Source organism: Cydia splendana, chromosome 7 (assembly GCF_910591565.1).
Source record: "Cydia splendana chromosome 7, ilCydSple1.2, whole genome shotgun sequence".
Taxonomy (NCBI): Eukaryota; Metazoa; Arthropoda; class Insecta; order Lepidoptera; family Tortricidae; genus Cydia; species Cydia splendana.
This window is the reverse complement of record NC_085966.1, coordinates 2046153-2063157: the sequence shown is the minus strand read 5'-3', so window position 1 is coordinate 2063157 and position 17005 is coordinate 2046153. Positions and strand designations below refer to the sequence as shown.

General features: G+C 39.3%; 1 protein-coding gene across 1 annotated transcript in view; it reads left to right on the top strand.

Moving 5' to 3' along the window:
* The window catches only part of LOC134791989 (angiotensin-converting enzyme), a 223408-nt gene that overhangs the window by 185641 nt on the left and 20762 nt on the right, over positions 1–17005 (top strand). Inside the window, exon 10 of the mRNA XM_063763099.1 lies at positions 12989–13129. Within this exon, the coding sequence (XP_063619169.1) occupies positions 12989–13129 (141 nt within the window). The remainder of the gene's footprint in view (positions 1–12988; positions 13130–17005) is intronic.

Sequence of the window (17005 nt, the reverse complement as noted above, 5' to 3'; positions counted from 1 at the left end):
TAATTGATATACGAGTAAGTCGATATTTTTATATGAATTCCACCGTGAATTGGTTTTAACTCTCATACTGTGTAATTTGATGAGAAAAATAAAATTATGGTATAGAGATGGGCATTCAACGGTTAAAGCGCTGTGATTTCTGTTCATTCGCCCGCGTACCGACCGCGTACGCGCGTATCACCGTTAAAGCTTCATAATGCTCGTTCTATAGGAGGGTAATCTATGCACAGCAGATTTACGTAACACCGTGGGTAAACGATATAGTTGATAAACGAAATATGCACCAGTTAATAGGTGTCAATTGATACTGTCACCGTCAGTTTCAATCATGGCTTGCCAGTTCCCACACTTACTTGTCAAGTTGCGGATTCATTTCAAAATCATTGACTGTGCCGACCGTCTATCTATGTATTTCGAACTGAATAGACTAGTGCATCTTAGAGCATTTAGTTCAAAGTTCAAATATAGGTACTTTATTCATTTAGGCATTTAGGCCTAGCAATTTATTTATTTACTCAAATAAGTGACACAGCATTACAGTAAAAACTAAGGCACTGTGAAACTACAAAATAAGAATACAAGAAAACAACAACAAAACTACAAATAAAAACCAAACACAAATTAAACATTAAATTTGGGCGACGACGTAACAGCGTGGCTCCGTTGCGTCGTCTGACTTGGTGTAGGGTTCGGCAGGTTGCCCCGGAATCTCCGAAACACCACACCCTTCGGCCAGAAGTCCGCGCTTGCGATGGTGTCCTGCAGCGGCCGCGGCACGCGCACCACAAATGAACTGAAGTGCACATAGTGACGCGACTGTAGCTGGTGCACCCTCAGCGTGTAGCCAGTCTTCCGGCGGACGTACTCCACCACCTCGTCGGCCCCGGCGGAGTAATGCAGGCGAGACACGTAGAGCGCCTTACTCGGTGTCGCAATTCGTAAACCAGAATTAACCGGTTCCGCAGTGCCACACAGAGTCTTACGGGGCGCCCTGCGCACCTTGTTCTTCCTTTCCACCAGTGTGAATCCCTCCTTATCCACATTGGTGCGGGAGGACTTCTCCAAAAGGGGAGCCCGTGATTCACACGCCTTAGAAGGCGCGTTGACCCGGTTAGCTGCGACAGGCTGACCGGCGACGTCAGCAATAAGCACTTATGACTGGTTAGTTGTAATAGGGTATTATACTGTATTTAAAATAAATTATTTTACACCAGGCATGAAATAAAGCACCAGATAATTATAAGAAAAACACAGATAGGACACAAGTTCAAAAAAAGTTTGTAAACACCAGTTCTATTTAATAAATCGGATAGAAATATAAAAAGTAGGTGAATTGACCGTGACGTCACGATGTAATGGTTCATATAAATTCCATATTAGCAAATCGTTTTGACAGTTCTAAAAAAGTAACTGATTTGACTAGTAGGAAAATATCCTATTACATATATATCATTCCATAGTAATATTGGATTATTATACTGATCAAATTTAATACTAAGAATTTCACAAAAAGATCGTCAAACATAAAAATTGGTATAAAAAATAATTTAATAACGGGAGTCGCCTTTGATAGCTTACCCCTCTGCCGAAAACCTTGCACAATTATACAAACTTTTGTATGGACTGACGTTTATCTGACATGGCTGTTTGTACGGTCGCCATCAGATATATCGAAGCGGCCAAGGCGCTCATAAATATCTGAACACGCATAACATATTATTATTGCTTATTTTGGCACGTTGTTTGGTTATCTGACTGTACAATACAAAGGGTATCTCCCACAACCATATTATATTGTTTGCTTTTAAGAATGAACTAAGTACACCGAATTGCCCAACAGGTGTCAGTCCATACAAAAGCTAAAACATCGATCTACTTATTAATCAGTTTTGTAACGAACTTTTGTAACGCGACCTTCGACTTCATCTTCGTTACATCTGACCAAACGGTTACTTAAGTTTGTGAAACCGGCCCACATTAAAACGGGAATCCGATGTGACCTTTATATCATACGACGGGGTTACGATACGACTTCGCCTGTTTCATCTCATCAGTTACCTAAGTTTGTGAAACCGGCCCACATTAAAACGGGAATCCGATGTGATATTTATAGTGTACGGCGGGGTTACGAGTACGATACGATTTCGGCTGCTTCATCTAGTCAGTTACCTAAGTTTGTGAAGATTGAAGATCTGGTGTCGGAGCCGAACATCATTGGAGAAACGAAAGCCGCCAGACTCCGATGGCTCGGGCACGTAGTAGGGATGGGGGAAGATCGCGCAGTCTGGAGGGCGTACTCTGGAGTACCAAGTGGCCGAAGGTCGTCTAAACGCCCTAGGTACCGACGAGAGACGAAGTGCAGAAAGACCTTAGCGAACTCGGCGCCGTCGGCTGGACAGAAACTGCTTTGGATAGAGTAGCACGGCGGTCTTTGGTGTCGGAAGCCAAGATCGAGACTTCGGATCGTTGCGTCAAAGCAGTACCTAAGTTTGTGAAACCGGCCCACATTAAAACGGGAATCCGATGTGATATCTATATCGTACGACGGGGTTACGAGTACGATACGACTTCGGCTGTTTCATCTAATCAGTTACCTAAGTTTGTGAAACCGGCCCACATAAAAACGGGAATCCGATGTGATCTTTATAGCGTACGATGGGGTTACGAGTACGATACGATTTCGGCTGTTTAGTCTGATCAAACGGTTACTTAAGTTTGTGAAACCGACCCACATTGAAACGGGAATCCGATATGATCTTTATATCGTACGACCGGGTTACGAGTACGACACGATGTCTATAATTAACACACGTAGAGCCCGCGCCCACAGAGAGCGGTCTGGAGTTCTGCGTTCCGCGTTCAGAATTCAGATAAAAGATAAAAGATAAAAAATAGTTTATTCAAGTAGGCATATTACAATGCGCTTATGAACGTCAAATAAACCTTTACCGGCTCCAACCGTACACCTCTGCCCCGAGAAGATTTAAATCCCCCCTCAATTCTGCGTGATATGCAATGTAGGTGGTTCCTAAAAATAACGCACACAGGAAGCGTTCAGACCGCGGCGGTCAGACGGAACGCCGGCGTGACGTGATCTTATGTAAAATTACGCCCGAGATACATTTTTGGAACATAAATTGAACCTTATTTGGTCGTATTATGACGTTGTTTTATTACTTACTATTCAATATCGTATTTGACATAAAAATACTAAGTAAGTAGGTATCTAATTCAATATGTATTCTTAATTGTGCGCCATAAAATTAAAAAAACAACACAGAAAACGAAATACAAGTTTAATACTAGGTAACAACAGGCGGTCTTATCGCTAACAATCTCGCTTATCTCTTCCAGACATCCAAAGACAGACAACAATTTCTAAATTCCATTTGTTACATTTTATTTTATATAAAAAAGCCACAGGGGCCTTTTTTAGATTTAGTTTAGTTTAGTTTTATTTTATTTTAGAATAATTTGTATTTAGTTTAATTTTATATTGTATCGTGACATCTAAAAGCACCTCCATACGTTCCGCATAACATGTAAAATGACTTATTCGGTTTAAAGACGTGCAGTTGACCCGTGGTAGCACCAACACTTTTAATTGTCCAATATTGGACCGTATGTCTTTTCAATAAGGTTGAAAATATGTCAGTTAACAGTTTACTATGATACCAAGTATTTTGAACGACAGAAACTGGCTTAATGTTTTTAAGGCTTTAATTTCACTTTTAACGTAACGTAACCTGTTTTTAGGGTTCCGTAGCCAAATGGCAAAAAACGGAACCCTTATAGATTCGTCATGTCTGTCTGTCTGTCTGTCTGTCCGTATGTCACAGCCACTTTTTTCCGAAACTATAAGAACTATAATACTGTTGAAACTTGGTAAGAAGATGTATTCTGTGAACCGCATTAAGATTTTTACACAAAAATAGAAAAAAAACAATAAATTTTGGAGGTTCCCCATACTTAGAACTGAAACTCAAAAAAATTTTTTTCATCAAACCCATACGTGTGGGTTATCTATGGATATGTCTTCAAAAATGATATTGAGGTTTCTAATATCATTTTTTTTCTAAACTGAATAGTTTGCGCGAGAGACGCTTCTAAAGTGGTAAAATGTGTGCCCCCCTGTAACTTCTAAAATAAGAGAATGATAAAACTAAAAAAAAATATACGATGTACATTACCATGCAAACTTCCACCGAAAATTGGTTTGGACGAGATCGATTAAGTAGTTTTTTTTTAATACGTCATAAATCGTAAACCGCAATTTTATTATGTTACTTGCTGCTACGGAACCCTTCATGGGCGAGTCCGACTCGCACTTGGCCGCTTTTTTAGTAGGATTTATTTGGAAGGTCAGTTGGATAAAGATAAAAACCTTTTTAAACTTAAAATTATAGATGGGATCGAAAAAGGGTAGGGCCCTATTTGACAGTGTTTTATTGATTTTTGATACGGAACCTATATACGTGATATGTCATAAAAAGAAACTCATTTCGAAATGTTCTGAAAGCGTTGAAACATGCTTTAAAGCACAGATAATTTAGTTTAAAGGCTGCCATCTTTCGACACAGGATTAAAAATAATTAAAACTTTTAGAACGCCATTTGACATTGATCCTTGTTCTTTCACTGATATGTGTTCAAATTGTTAAATATCACGGTGTCGCCATCTACACGAGTATAGGCCAAAGGCATGGCGCCATCTTTTCGAGCATATTTTTTCTTGATTTTCGGAGGCAAGTTTTAAAATTGGTAAGAGTTAAAGTTTACCACGATATGATCTCGCCTCAGAATAATACTGACCCGAAAGTCAGCGCTGATCTTCCGGCGAGTTACACATATGTCTTTGGTTAAAGTAATAAATCAACAAACAAACACCAAAACGAGTACAAAGTACTTAACCGCCAATCAGTGAGTGTTAATAACAATAATAATAGCTATTATTAATAATTATTGCCGTCCGCGACACTCGGTCGCTCCGGCCTTGAAGCCCTTTCTAGTTTATGGGGTATTCGCGCTCTGGTATCTCTGCCGCATTCGAACATTGCTTATAAGAACTCACAGCGGTACGATACCGATCTGTCGGTGTCAAATGTGACATTTCTTCAACCAAAAGACGTCAACAGTTTCGAATGTTTCACGGTTAGTTTGGTGACAATGCAATATTATGGTGCCCTCGAGCTGATCTGATGATGGGGACAGGAGGTGGCTATAGGAACTCTGTGATAAAACAAAGAATAGAATAGAATTGTCTCGATGAGTAGGTAGTGGAAAGAAAAGTGGCGATTAAAGCTCGTACCAAAAATGAAACTTTTGCCAAAAACTTATTTCAACCGATTCTCATAAATTTGGTGAGTAGATTGAATAATTAAATATATGTATAGATTATATTAGAAAAATAATCATAAATGGCGGAGCAACGGAGTTGGGGGGGAGCTGGTTAAGAATGGTTGACATTTACAGATTTTTAACAAAAATTACAGTTAGCGACAAAATAGTAAACGTAAAATATAATCATTTAATAGGTACAGCTGTAATGCATAATTATTTTCCCGGAAACGTACGAACGTGGCTTAGTATTTCAGTCAGTCTCGGCACAATAAAATACTGAGGTTGACTATTTAAGTAGCATGATAAATACGAACGTTTCCGAGAAAATACGATGGAAAACAATTATACACTAAGGTAAAGGGCCCCTGTTTCGGCAGGTTAAGGCTCTTGAGAGTGAGTTGAGAGTTTGTATATTTTTTTAAATATTACTAAGCATATCATTACCTTGAAAGCTTTTGAATAAGTTATATTAGTTCTTTGTTAATAATTTAATGTATAAACTGTAGGGTTTTAGTTGAAACTTTCTTTTATATGAATTTTGTCGTGAACCTCTTATTTGGCTCCCATTTCGTGATACAAATTTAGGTCAGCTCCTAAGTTCGTGAATTCGTGTCCCCTGTTTCGGCATAAAGTTTCCTTTAGAGTAATTGGTGATAATTTGCTGATAATCATTTATATTTAACGGTCTTACCTACTTACGAATAATTGTATGGTCAAATTAAAAATAATATTTAAAAAAATGTTAAATTGAGAGCTAGCTTAAAGTATTTTGTACTCGTCGTCTTTAATGGTTGAATTAAGACTTTGTAAACCATATGGGTACTTTAATACGTGATTAAGAGCCAAACTATTTAAATAAAAAAAGAAAACAAAAATATTATAAAAATTATTTACTATCTTATACGTTAAATATAAACATACACAAAAATAAATCAAATAAATTGAATAATAAATAAAATTGTGCTAGTAGTTAATATGAGAATATACGTGGAATATACCTTAAATTTTTTAACTCGGGTCACATTCAAACTCGTTTTATGAGAATTCTAGTGAAAAAAACATATACCGAATTTCGCTCATACGAATCTTCATGAAATACATTAATTGTTTACTAATTTGTTTTTTTAATTATCTGCGTTGTTATATTTAAAAACAAGCACTCAAAATGTATCTAGAAAATCCTTGATTCGTTAGTGGCACGAAATAGGAGACACACGAAAAATAAAATGACCGCTATTTCGTGAGTCGATTTATTGCAATTTTAAGTTATTTCTATGCATATATTCAATCTTTTTTCTTGTCAAATCAATTACTAAGGAACCCATAGAAACACTCCCAAAAACTTTTATTCGAATGGGTTTAGCTTTTCCTTCCTATAAGCTTAACAAGTGAGAGCGCGCACCTTACGCCTAAAAAAAGTGCACGCATACAACACAGCTGTTCGCGGCCGTCTGACAGTTTCGACCGTCGTATTACTCTACTAAAATATTGGTTATTATTTTATTGAAGAGATTAAATAATACAGATTTTTTTCATATGTATAATTTGAATAAAAAATAATTGAATTCCTTATTATTTGCGTCAGAAACAAAACTAACGAAATAACGTACTAACACGAACTTGGGGCCGTTTACCTTACATCTGTAGGTACTCATCTCTGTCTATACAGGATGAACTAGCGAAGTGTGTCCATTCTGTGGTGAATTTCCTACGACTGTAAGATTGAACAAGATTTTGACGTCGACGTATGCAATGTACCTAATACTATTATCAGCATTCTCAACACGTCTCAGTAAAGTTACGTATACAAACAAACCTACATTCAAATGTATCACGTTCAAGCAAAACCAACTACTTTACCATCATAGGGAACTTTATAGTCTTCAATTTAAGGTATATTTTCTCTTAAATCCGATCGTACTTCTGATGGTTCTTTGATAAGGTGCGTTCCTCATTTCCTATTCATCAGGAAGGTATTTTTCGCAATTTAGGAAGCTGAGATACCTTTTTAGACGCCAGAATGCAGACGCGGTCGGATTTTAATGAGACTGAACCGTGGGTGTTCTGCTGAATTTAGATCATTTCACTAAAATACGTATATGGAGCACTAGCCAACTGATTTTTTTGCCCATTTTTTTCTTGTGCCATAACTGTAGCCTCGTCAATATCAACTGCTGTTCCGTTAGTGAAAGTGGGTACGAAAAGGTAGCTAGCGAAATATGTCAAACACCTTAAAAAAAACTAGCCAATAGGAAAAAAGTAAACAAATGTTAATACAGAAATACCAAGTAACTACATAATTAAAACGAGGTGTACCATTTTTAAGTTGGCGGTCGTAGGTGCTGATCTGCTTTCCAATAGATTTTTTTTTATATATTTGTTTATTTATTAACATAAAAATATACAGCTTATACAGGGCAGTGTCCCACAAAACAGTTTACACGGTTTGACTGTGGGATCGTGCTATTAAGTGTCAATCTGTTGGGAAATCATAATTACTTGTTTGGCAACGGGAATGCACTTATTATTTAGCCACCCTGTATATCTACTGGTTATACACTAGTAAGTATTATGTTATGTACTATTGATGTACAAGTTATATAATCTAGACCATACTTTGACTATCGATCACAGGGTAAACAGCCGTGATAATAACACTAGGTGTAAACTAGTTCAATTAATCAATATTCAAACCAGTTTTTGATAGTTCTTTTTAGTTCATGAGTCCTTAATGAGGCAAAACTTAAAACTTGATTAAGACGATTAATTAGCGGTTTTGTAACTACCTACTATTTTACAAGAGGTATTACTTTATTTCATAGATGCATGAAATGGATTAGTTATCATTTTGTACGGATTACAACTTTTTATAGTAGGATTATGTTGTAATATTCTATTATTTTTCTGACGGGAGAACCAAATTTTATTTCCACCCCGTTACCATTTTTTATGGACTTAGTATGAATGTGTAACAGAATGGAAGGAACAAAAAAATATGGAAATTTGGGACACATTTTCTCCTATTAGATTCGAAAGAGTTCGTGATTCTAAATAGAAAATAACATAAAAAATCTCAAATCGAAAAAAAAAGTGTAATGTACGACTAATAAAATGACCCATAGCTGAAAAAAATATAATTTGCACTATCCCTCGAACAACTTGTGACACAAATCGGTGAAAAAATAATCTCGAAAAATAAATATGTAGGTGTTTTGAACTATTTTACGAGTAGCAAAGATATCTATAACTCCGTTTAAGATAAATAAATAAAGTCGAAAAAAACGTGCCTCCGAAAATCGAGAAAAAATTATGCTCGAAAAGATGGCGCCATACCTTTGATATTTAACAATTTTAACACATATTTTAAGAACAAGAATCACAGCCAAATGGCGTTCTAAAAGTTTTAATCATGTGTCGAAAGACGGCAGTAAATTTACTGTGACTACAAACTTTACTTAGATAATACGCCACACTAAATTATCTTTGCGTATAGTAAGGGAGTAAGTAGTTTGCGAGTCGTAGAGTCCTAACACACGTAATATACCGACTGGCCAGATGGACTGGACAGGATAATCGGGGAGTCATAAAAACTCGTTACTTCATCGGTTGCATCTGATCATCTGACCCACTCCTGCGTTGCGTCAGCGAGATGTTTGCCATCGTACAAGGACTTCGAAAACTAGGTACGGATTTTAGTTTAAAATTTAAGCAATAAGGCTTTCACTCGCCGATAGAATAGCAGATAGTAGAAAAAGTAGCAGGGCTATAACCGCAAAAATCGATGTTCGCAAATAGCGGGCATCTTTCTCTGTCACCGTAATTACGCCTTCATTGGAGTAAAAGAGAAAGATCCCCGCAATTTGCTAATTTCGGGTTTCGCGGTCCTCAGAGTACCTACTAATTGCGTTCTTCCTTTTGTTGATTATGAGAGAGGAAGTGGGAACTCGTAAGTTAGGTTGAGAGTGATTGGACCGGTGTTCCGAAAGGTCGCCAGTTCGAGTCTTGTCCGAAGCCATTGAGAAATAAATAAGCTTACCTTTTTATCTTATACTTCTATTTTATCAATAAAAGTTTGATTGATTGATCTGTGCCGAAGTGGTGCAGTTTTCCTTTAATTTAAAAATTACTGTACTAGTTACTGTGCCTATTTGGTGAGTTGGGGGGTGCGTTGGTGGTTAGTTGGTGTTTGGTTGATGGTACTTGTTTTGTTTCATCTTGTACTTGAGCTGATCTGTGCCCATTCATCTAACATTTTACCAGTTTTCATCAATCTTCTCAACGCTCACTTCGCATGTTAGCAACGCAACATACCTTATTTATTCCTCAGAATGCCCTAATAAGTACCCAACTGCCACGCAACAACTCATTGAGGCACGGGATTTCCTTACTGAATGAAATCTGTGAGTCTAAATGCGATCTAGATAGAATCTGCTTTTATGGAGACTGGCGCAACGGTTAAGTTGACCTATAAAAGGTTTACCTATAAAGATACTGTTTTTCAAGCAGTCATTATTTACCCATTTTTTTTTTATCATTTATTTACATACAAAATAAATACAGTGGTACTACTAAACGAAAATTACCCATTTAATTACTACATTCCTCCTCGCATTACATAAGAACGGCTGTTTTTTTATGTTAATAGTGACAAAATGTTCTTGTTAATATCAAGTTTTTTACTTCGAGAGTCCATCGGGTCATTGTCAAATACTTGAAAAACCATGAAATTTTCGGTCGTTTTTTTGTTTTTGACAATTTTCAATGCAACAGACTTATGTTACGGCAAACTGCCGAAACCGAAGATTCTGTTTTACTCTAGTTTGGGCTGAAACTGAACCTTCGGCCGAAACATGATTTTTAGGTCAAAACCTGCCGAAACCGAAACTTCGGTTGGAAAGTCGACACCTCATCTTTGTGTCTTCAAGCATCAGATATAATAATATGTACACCATCAAGTGCCGACGTGATTACAACCATGTTACCTTGCCAGAGTTGTCAAAGGCAGGATAAGTTATATTAAATAATGGCACCGGTACGACACTAGCGAATCCGGCATAACAGCATTACGCGCGTTAGTCCCGTCACTATAAATCAGAGCCGCGTGAGATCGCAACGCGCTTAGCATGAGGGTGCATGCTTACTTATAGCCGGTAAAAATCGCTTTAAGACTTAGCGATTTTACTAGTGATACTTAGCAATTAGGATTACCAAGTGCCGCCACCGATTTAAAACTATTCGCGCGCATATTATCGCTTACTTTAACCATTTGTCTGTGGATGATCCTGACCAAATTTTTAGCCATCATTTTGCATTTTTTCGGATAACGATTTTTCTGCTAAATATAGCATAACCGATGTTTGAACCCACGATTTTTGACCACCACACACATGTGAAAAGTTAATTCATCTCTGTTATTGTTTGTTTGTCGGTATATTCATGGCTTGCAATTTAAAAAGAGTAGCTCTGCTGTCCATAATGATGCGTTTTCTGAATAAAAATCTTGTTCTTCAAAATGTTTGGTTAGCAGTAGTCCTTTTCTTTTTTTTTTTTTTTTTTTTTTTCTTTTTTTTTTTTTTTTTTTTTTTTTTTGACGGAGTGGGAATGCGTTTATGCACGGTGTGTGGGACTCGCCGTTCCTTTCCCCTCTCCTGGCAAGAGAGGGGGAGAATTTGGCCCTACCCACTAAACCCACTCCGGCGTTTCACCCTCTCTGCCGTTCGTGAGGGCGCACTGGGATCGACTAGGATGACATTCCACCACGGCGCCCTCCGGCAGCCCCGGCTTATCGCCAGGGCCCCCTCACAATGGGGGAGGATCAGAAACGCTTGATCCCCCCCTCCTCCGATGACGTGTATGGGGCCGTGCAATGCGGGTTCGGTACCCGCTGGCCCTACTGGGGCTCGAGGCGAGCATGTGCTCTTCGCCCTCGACCCTGCCGTCTACGTCGGAGAGGAAGCGCGTCAGCAGCCGCTTCTCGCACCCTCTCCGCCGCCTCCTTCTGTGACATGATTTCTTCGCAGAAGGAGGTCACCGCTTCCCATTTCCTCTCGCTACCCAGCATCGCCGCTATTATGCTGCGTAGCGAGAGGTCCGCTACCCCCGTGGTCGCCCTGAGGGCAGCTCTTTCCACGGCCCAGCGATTGCACTCTTCTAGAGTGTGCTGGGCCGTGTCGTCCGCCGCTCCACATTCGTGGCACTGGGGCCCCGGCTCCCTCTGTATCTTTTGTAGGTAGTGTCCGAAGCAGCCGTGTCCGGACACCACCTGCGTCACCCTATATGTCAGGGCCCCCTTGCTCCGATCCACCCACTCGTCCATTACCGGGAGAATAGCCCCTATGGTTCGGGTTCCATAGTGGCTATCCTCCAAGGCATCCCTCCATCGCTCTCGTAGGCGCTCCGCGGCTGCCCGCGACACCCTCTCGGCATCTTCCGCGTCTGGGGGCTCCCCACGCCCCCTTGCTTCCGCCCTCCACCAGTACCTCTCCGCTAGTACCCCCGCGTCCAGCTCCCAAGGCGGGGTGCCGGCAAGAAGGCATGTCGCTGCGTGAGAAGTCGTGCGGTAGGCCCTCACCATCCTCTGGGCCACCACCCTCTGTGGCCGACGGAGCAATGCCTTCGTGCATCTCGTCAGCCGTCCGGCCCAAATTGGCGCCCCGTAGAGCGCCATGCTCCGGACGACCCCCGCATACAGCCGCCTACACGGCGCATTCGGCCCCCCCAAATTTGGCAGTAGGCGGCCCAGAGCCGAGGCAGCACACACGAGCCGAGGAGCCAGTCGTGCAAAGTGCTCCTCGAATGTCCACTTTCTGTCCAGGACAAGGCCCAAGTACTTGATGTGGGCCTTGACCTGGACAGATTCACCCCCCACCCTCACTGCAGTGCCCGCCGGCAGCCGCCCCCAACCCCTCGTTCGCCCGAGGACCATGGCCTCGGTCTTTGGCAGGTAGTCCTGGGGATGGACAAACGAATCTTTGGTTATCAATTAAGTTATTTTTACTCTTATGTACTAGTTGTACTTTATTATTTTTATGTACTGTAAGTACCTATACTTTTGTTATGAATTTCAGAGTTCATTAGGGTTAATTGTGTAATTTTTTGAACAAATAAAAAACTCCCCGCCATCACTGGCACCCCACCCGCCCTATTACACACCGTTACCAAATAACTTACGATATAAAATAATTCACCGAACGGTATGAGGTAATTTTATTCATGAATCTGATTGATGATCGTATTGTATGAATTGATTTAATGATTACTTAGTGCTTGCATAGTTAGCGATATGCTCCATTGGTATGTAGACCGATCAAACTGTAGGCGGAACTAGCGAAAATTCTTCGCAAAGGCAAAACGGTGATGTATCCTGAATAGCGATGAGGGGTGATTTATTTTTAGGCCAAAAGCTTTTATACTATCGTAGCTAAGTGAACCTAACAAGCTTTTAGAATTAGAACCTAAAAGCTTATAGACTACATTTCCTAAATGCTTTTTTAGGTACCTTAGTCAGAATTTGTTAGCAATCTTATTACGTTTAATTTAAGTCTCAAAGGTGAATTTGGGTTTTTAAATCGAAATACCTGACACTCCATTAAATATTTTGAAGTAATTGCTAATTGCCATAACTAACAAAGTTCTCTCATTGTCCACAGATACTTCGTTAGCACAGTGCTTCAGTTCCAGATCCACCGAGCATTGTGTGAAAGAACAGGCCAGTTCATTCCTGGAGACGAGACCAGGCCTCTCCACAAATGTGACATCTACAGGAACCCTGAGGCCGGAAGGATTCTGACGTAAGTAGAACTATCTAATCGTGTATGATTAGATAGTTCTAAGTCCCGGTTAGGTAGTTAAACTCCGTCTAAAGCTCACAAGAGCGGTGAAGGATAGTGAAATATCATCAGGAATCTGCAGCAGCCCTACTGATGAAGTATCTCGAGATTGCAGGAGACCGCATGTCCAATAGAGAAGAACCATTAGGGGAGACCGAGGTGAGTTGTGACAGAGGAGAGTTGTGACATCGTTGATTTTTTGGAATCTATTAACTAAAAACAAGGTCGCAATAGCGCGCGTTTGGTAGTTCAAGTTACGAGCTAACAAACGCACACTGTTGCGAGCTCGCTAACAGTCATTAGATTCCAAAAAATCAACAATGTCACAACACTCCTCTGTCAAAACTCACCTCGGTCTCCCCTACATGACTGTGATATGTATAAAATACAAAAGCTGGAGAATCTGGCGTAGGCCTTTAAGTAGTTTTTACACAAATTCATCCAGCATTATGTAAAAGAACAGGCCAGTTCATATGTGGAGATGAGACTAAAGATAAATTTGGAACCCTAGGGCGGGAAGGATTAGGTATGATGTAGGTTTTTACAAAATTTAGGATCAGATAGACCGGGGTTTTTTTTGTGGTAACCACAATAAACCACAAAAAAAAACAGTAAATTTCACTTGCCATATAAATGGCCAACGAGTTCACAACAATTTGAACGTTACTAAGGTTTCTGGTACCTGAATAACAATTTTTAATAATCATCCAGGGAACAAAAATGTACAGCGTAATCACAACTAATATTATAAATGATTATAATAATAGATTATAACTCTGTCTGTCGGTCTGTTACCGCTTCACGCTTAAACCGCTAACCGATTTAGATGAAATTTGGTATGGATGGAGATATTTTGAGGCCCGGGGAAGGGCATAGGGTAGTTTTTATCCAGCTACTGGCAAAAGCTACTCTTTAATATCTTTTTGCCCTTCTACATTGTGATCATTCCCTTCCGAAATGTAAATTCAGCTTTAATTTTTGTCTGTGTCATTTGTATTAAATTAATTTGTAACAGTCTTAACGCCCGCAAACCGGAAATCAATATTGCTGCCCTAAAACACATTCAATTTGCGATAAATCGATCACGAACACTATTGCATTATGGTTCCTACAGATCTAATCTTTTATAACCATTGTTTGCTCCAAGGCCAATAGTACTATGCTCTATATTGTTAATTGTTTCTTTTGGAATTTTGTATTGTTCTTTTTCATTAACATTATGTGGAATTGGGTTTTTCCCGCGCTATGTTTTTATTGTGTCAGATGGAAGGTAAAGTTTATGTATGACTTTGTCTTGATTATTCACTAACATGTAATTATGTATTGTAACATTGTTACGGTCAAGGATCTTTTTTTTTCGAGATGGATCATCTCAGAATGATCCAGTGCTGATCTTCCGATATTTGAGTCTCTATTTTTTTATGTATTGCTCAAAAGCAAAAAACACTTAAATCTGCTAAGTACAGAATGTCGCCTAACTGCAAAACAGTTTTACTTTTATTTATGGCCTAAGTTTTACGCGATCAAGTCCCGTGTTAGTTATAAAAGTATGAGTGAAAATCGTGTTAGGGGCTGTCCATAAATTACGTCATCGATTTTTGACGATTTTTGACCCCTCCCCCCCCCCTATAATCATCCAAAAATCATGCTCAAAAGCCCCCATTTCCTCCTACTTCATGCTACCGTCATCCGATGTCCAGACCCCCCCCCCTCCCCCTAATTTGAAATGACGTAATTTATGAATAGCCCCTTAGTTTAAATCAATATTTATTGCAATAGGTACAGTTTGTTGGCGAGTGAAATTTTCTTCGTACCTACATTATCGTGGTGACAATAATATTAAAGTGTCATTCTTTGAAACTTGCTAACTATGTAGACAAACCGCCATACTGAAATCAGCATTCAGTGACAGTTTCAATATGGCGGTTTGTTTACATAGTTAGCAAGTTCTATAGCAGGGGTCACCAATTAGTTTCTTCAGGGGTCCGGTTCTTAAAATAAAATGACCATCGCGGTCCGTTTCTCCTTGAGTTTATTAAATGAGCAAAAAAATTAAATAGGTCGGCGATCTGGATGCGGACCGCGGTCCGCCATTTGGTGACCCCTGTTCTATAGAATGACACTATAGAGCACAGAAATTATTTGACTGTACTAGTTTGTACCTATCACATTATGTTTTGAACATGTGTTTATGTGCGTGTTTGTGTGTGCTCTGATTTGTGATAGTAGAAACGGAATATATTTTATTAAGTTGATTTATCTTTATGTAATCAATAGTTACCTATTTTACAACCATTCTCTAGTATTTTGCTTGAATAAAGTTTCCGTTAAATCTTTGTGAATGTGGAATGAAGTGAATGACTCTTTACAACCTTGTTCAGCCAAGGTGATACAGTTAAACAGAAACAAAGAAAAAAAACGTATAATGTCTGCATCTACGTCATTATCTGCTTAAATAAATAAGAATAAGTTTTATGCTTTCAAAGACCTCTAAATAAAGTTGCCATAGAAACATTGGGGATTATCCTTGGGATTCCATGGAGAATTCTGAATGTGAATGAAATAATATACCTCAAAGGGATAAGTTTGTCTTTGTGTTTGTTTAATGTAAATATCTCTACTATAAACCTACCCTGGTCTACTAGTTTAGTGTAATTTGATTGATATACTTACAAATCTTATACCATAACATAACTACTACTGAGGTGCTGAAGAAATATCTCCAAAACGGAAAAAATGATATGCAAAAATTTTGGATACTTTTCACAATTAAGTATTTGGTACGAAATTAGCAATTACAAAATGAAGACTTAAATTATATGTTATATTTTTTGAAAAAGCATAATTTTTGTATTACCTTAACCCAAAACCTAATTAAAAATAACTTTAACTGCCAAATTACCGTTTAGTATATCCGACAGCGTTAGATGTAATCATATTTAATACCTATACTGCAAGACTCATTTCAAATTCATACTGTATTCTAATATAATGCATTAACACTATTAACAGTAATAATATAATCAAAAAACTGATCATATCATATGATTGACTGAATAAGGCCATATTGAATGAAACTGGAAACTGCCAAAGACGAAAACAAGTTTGCCCAAACCGAGACCAAACGCCGCGGATAACCTAGACCTTGGTCAACCATGACCAAATATAATTTGATTTAAAAGGCCGATGACCAATTATGACCATAGATAGATTAATAATAAAAATAATAAAAAAGAAAAAACCGCTCTGACAATGACAGACGTCTCGTAAATCTTATTTGCTATAATTATATTTTTATACGTTTTTATTGTTAAATCTATTGTGTATTTTGCCATCAAATGAACCCTTGACCTGGCTAAATATGTGGAAACGTAAAATATCGACTATAATACGTGTGACTCAAATTCCATACACACGCCACGGATACCTATGACATTTGTTTGACAAAACGGTCAACACAAGATTACGGCAAAACGATAAATAACGTGTCAAAAGAATGATTACGAGAAGTCAAAGACGAGCAGCGGAGTTGACCAACAACGCACGACCACCACCCCCGCCCGCTCCGCCCAGTTCCTCGTCCACAACGTCGTCAGGCGACGAGTTCGCAACGGCGCCTGACACAGACGGGTCCAGTGACGAGAGCGGGCCGCCGCCACCGCCGCCACGACCACCTGCGCGACGAGGGCGGCCACCGCTGCCGGCACGCTTGGGGCCTGCGGGACATCCTGCCCCGCCCACGGCTCCCGCTGCCGGTGGTATAGTGCGACGCATGAGATGGACTCGAAACATGAACGAGAATGTCATGCGCGCCTATTATGGGGCTACAGAGGGGGG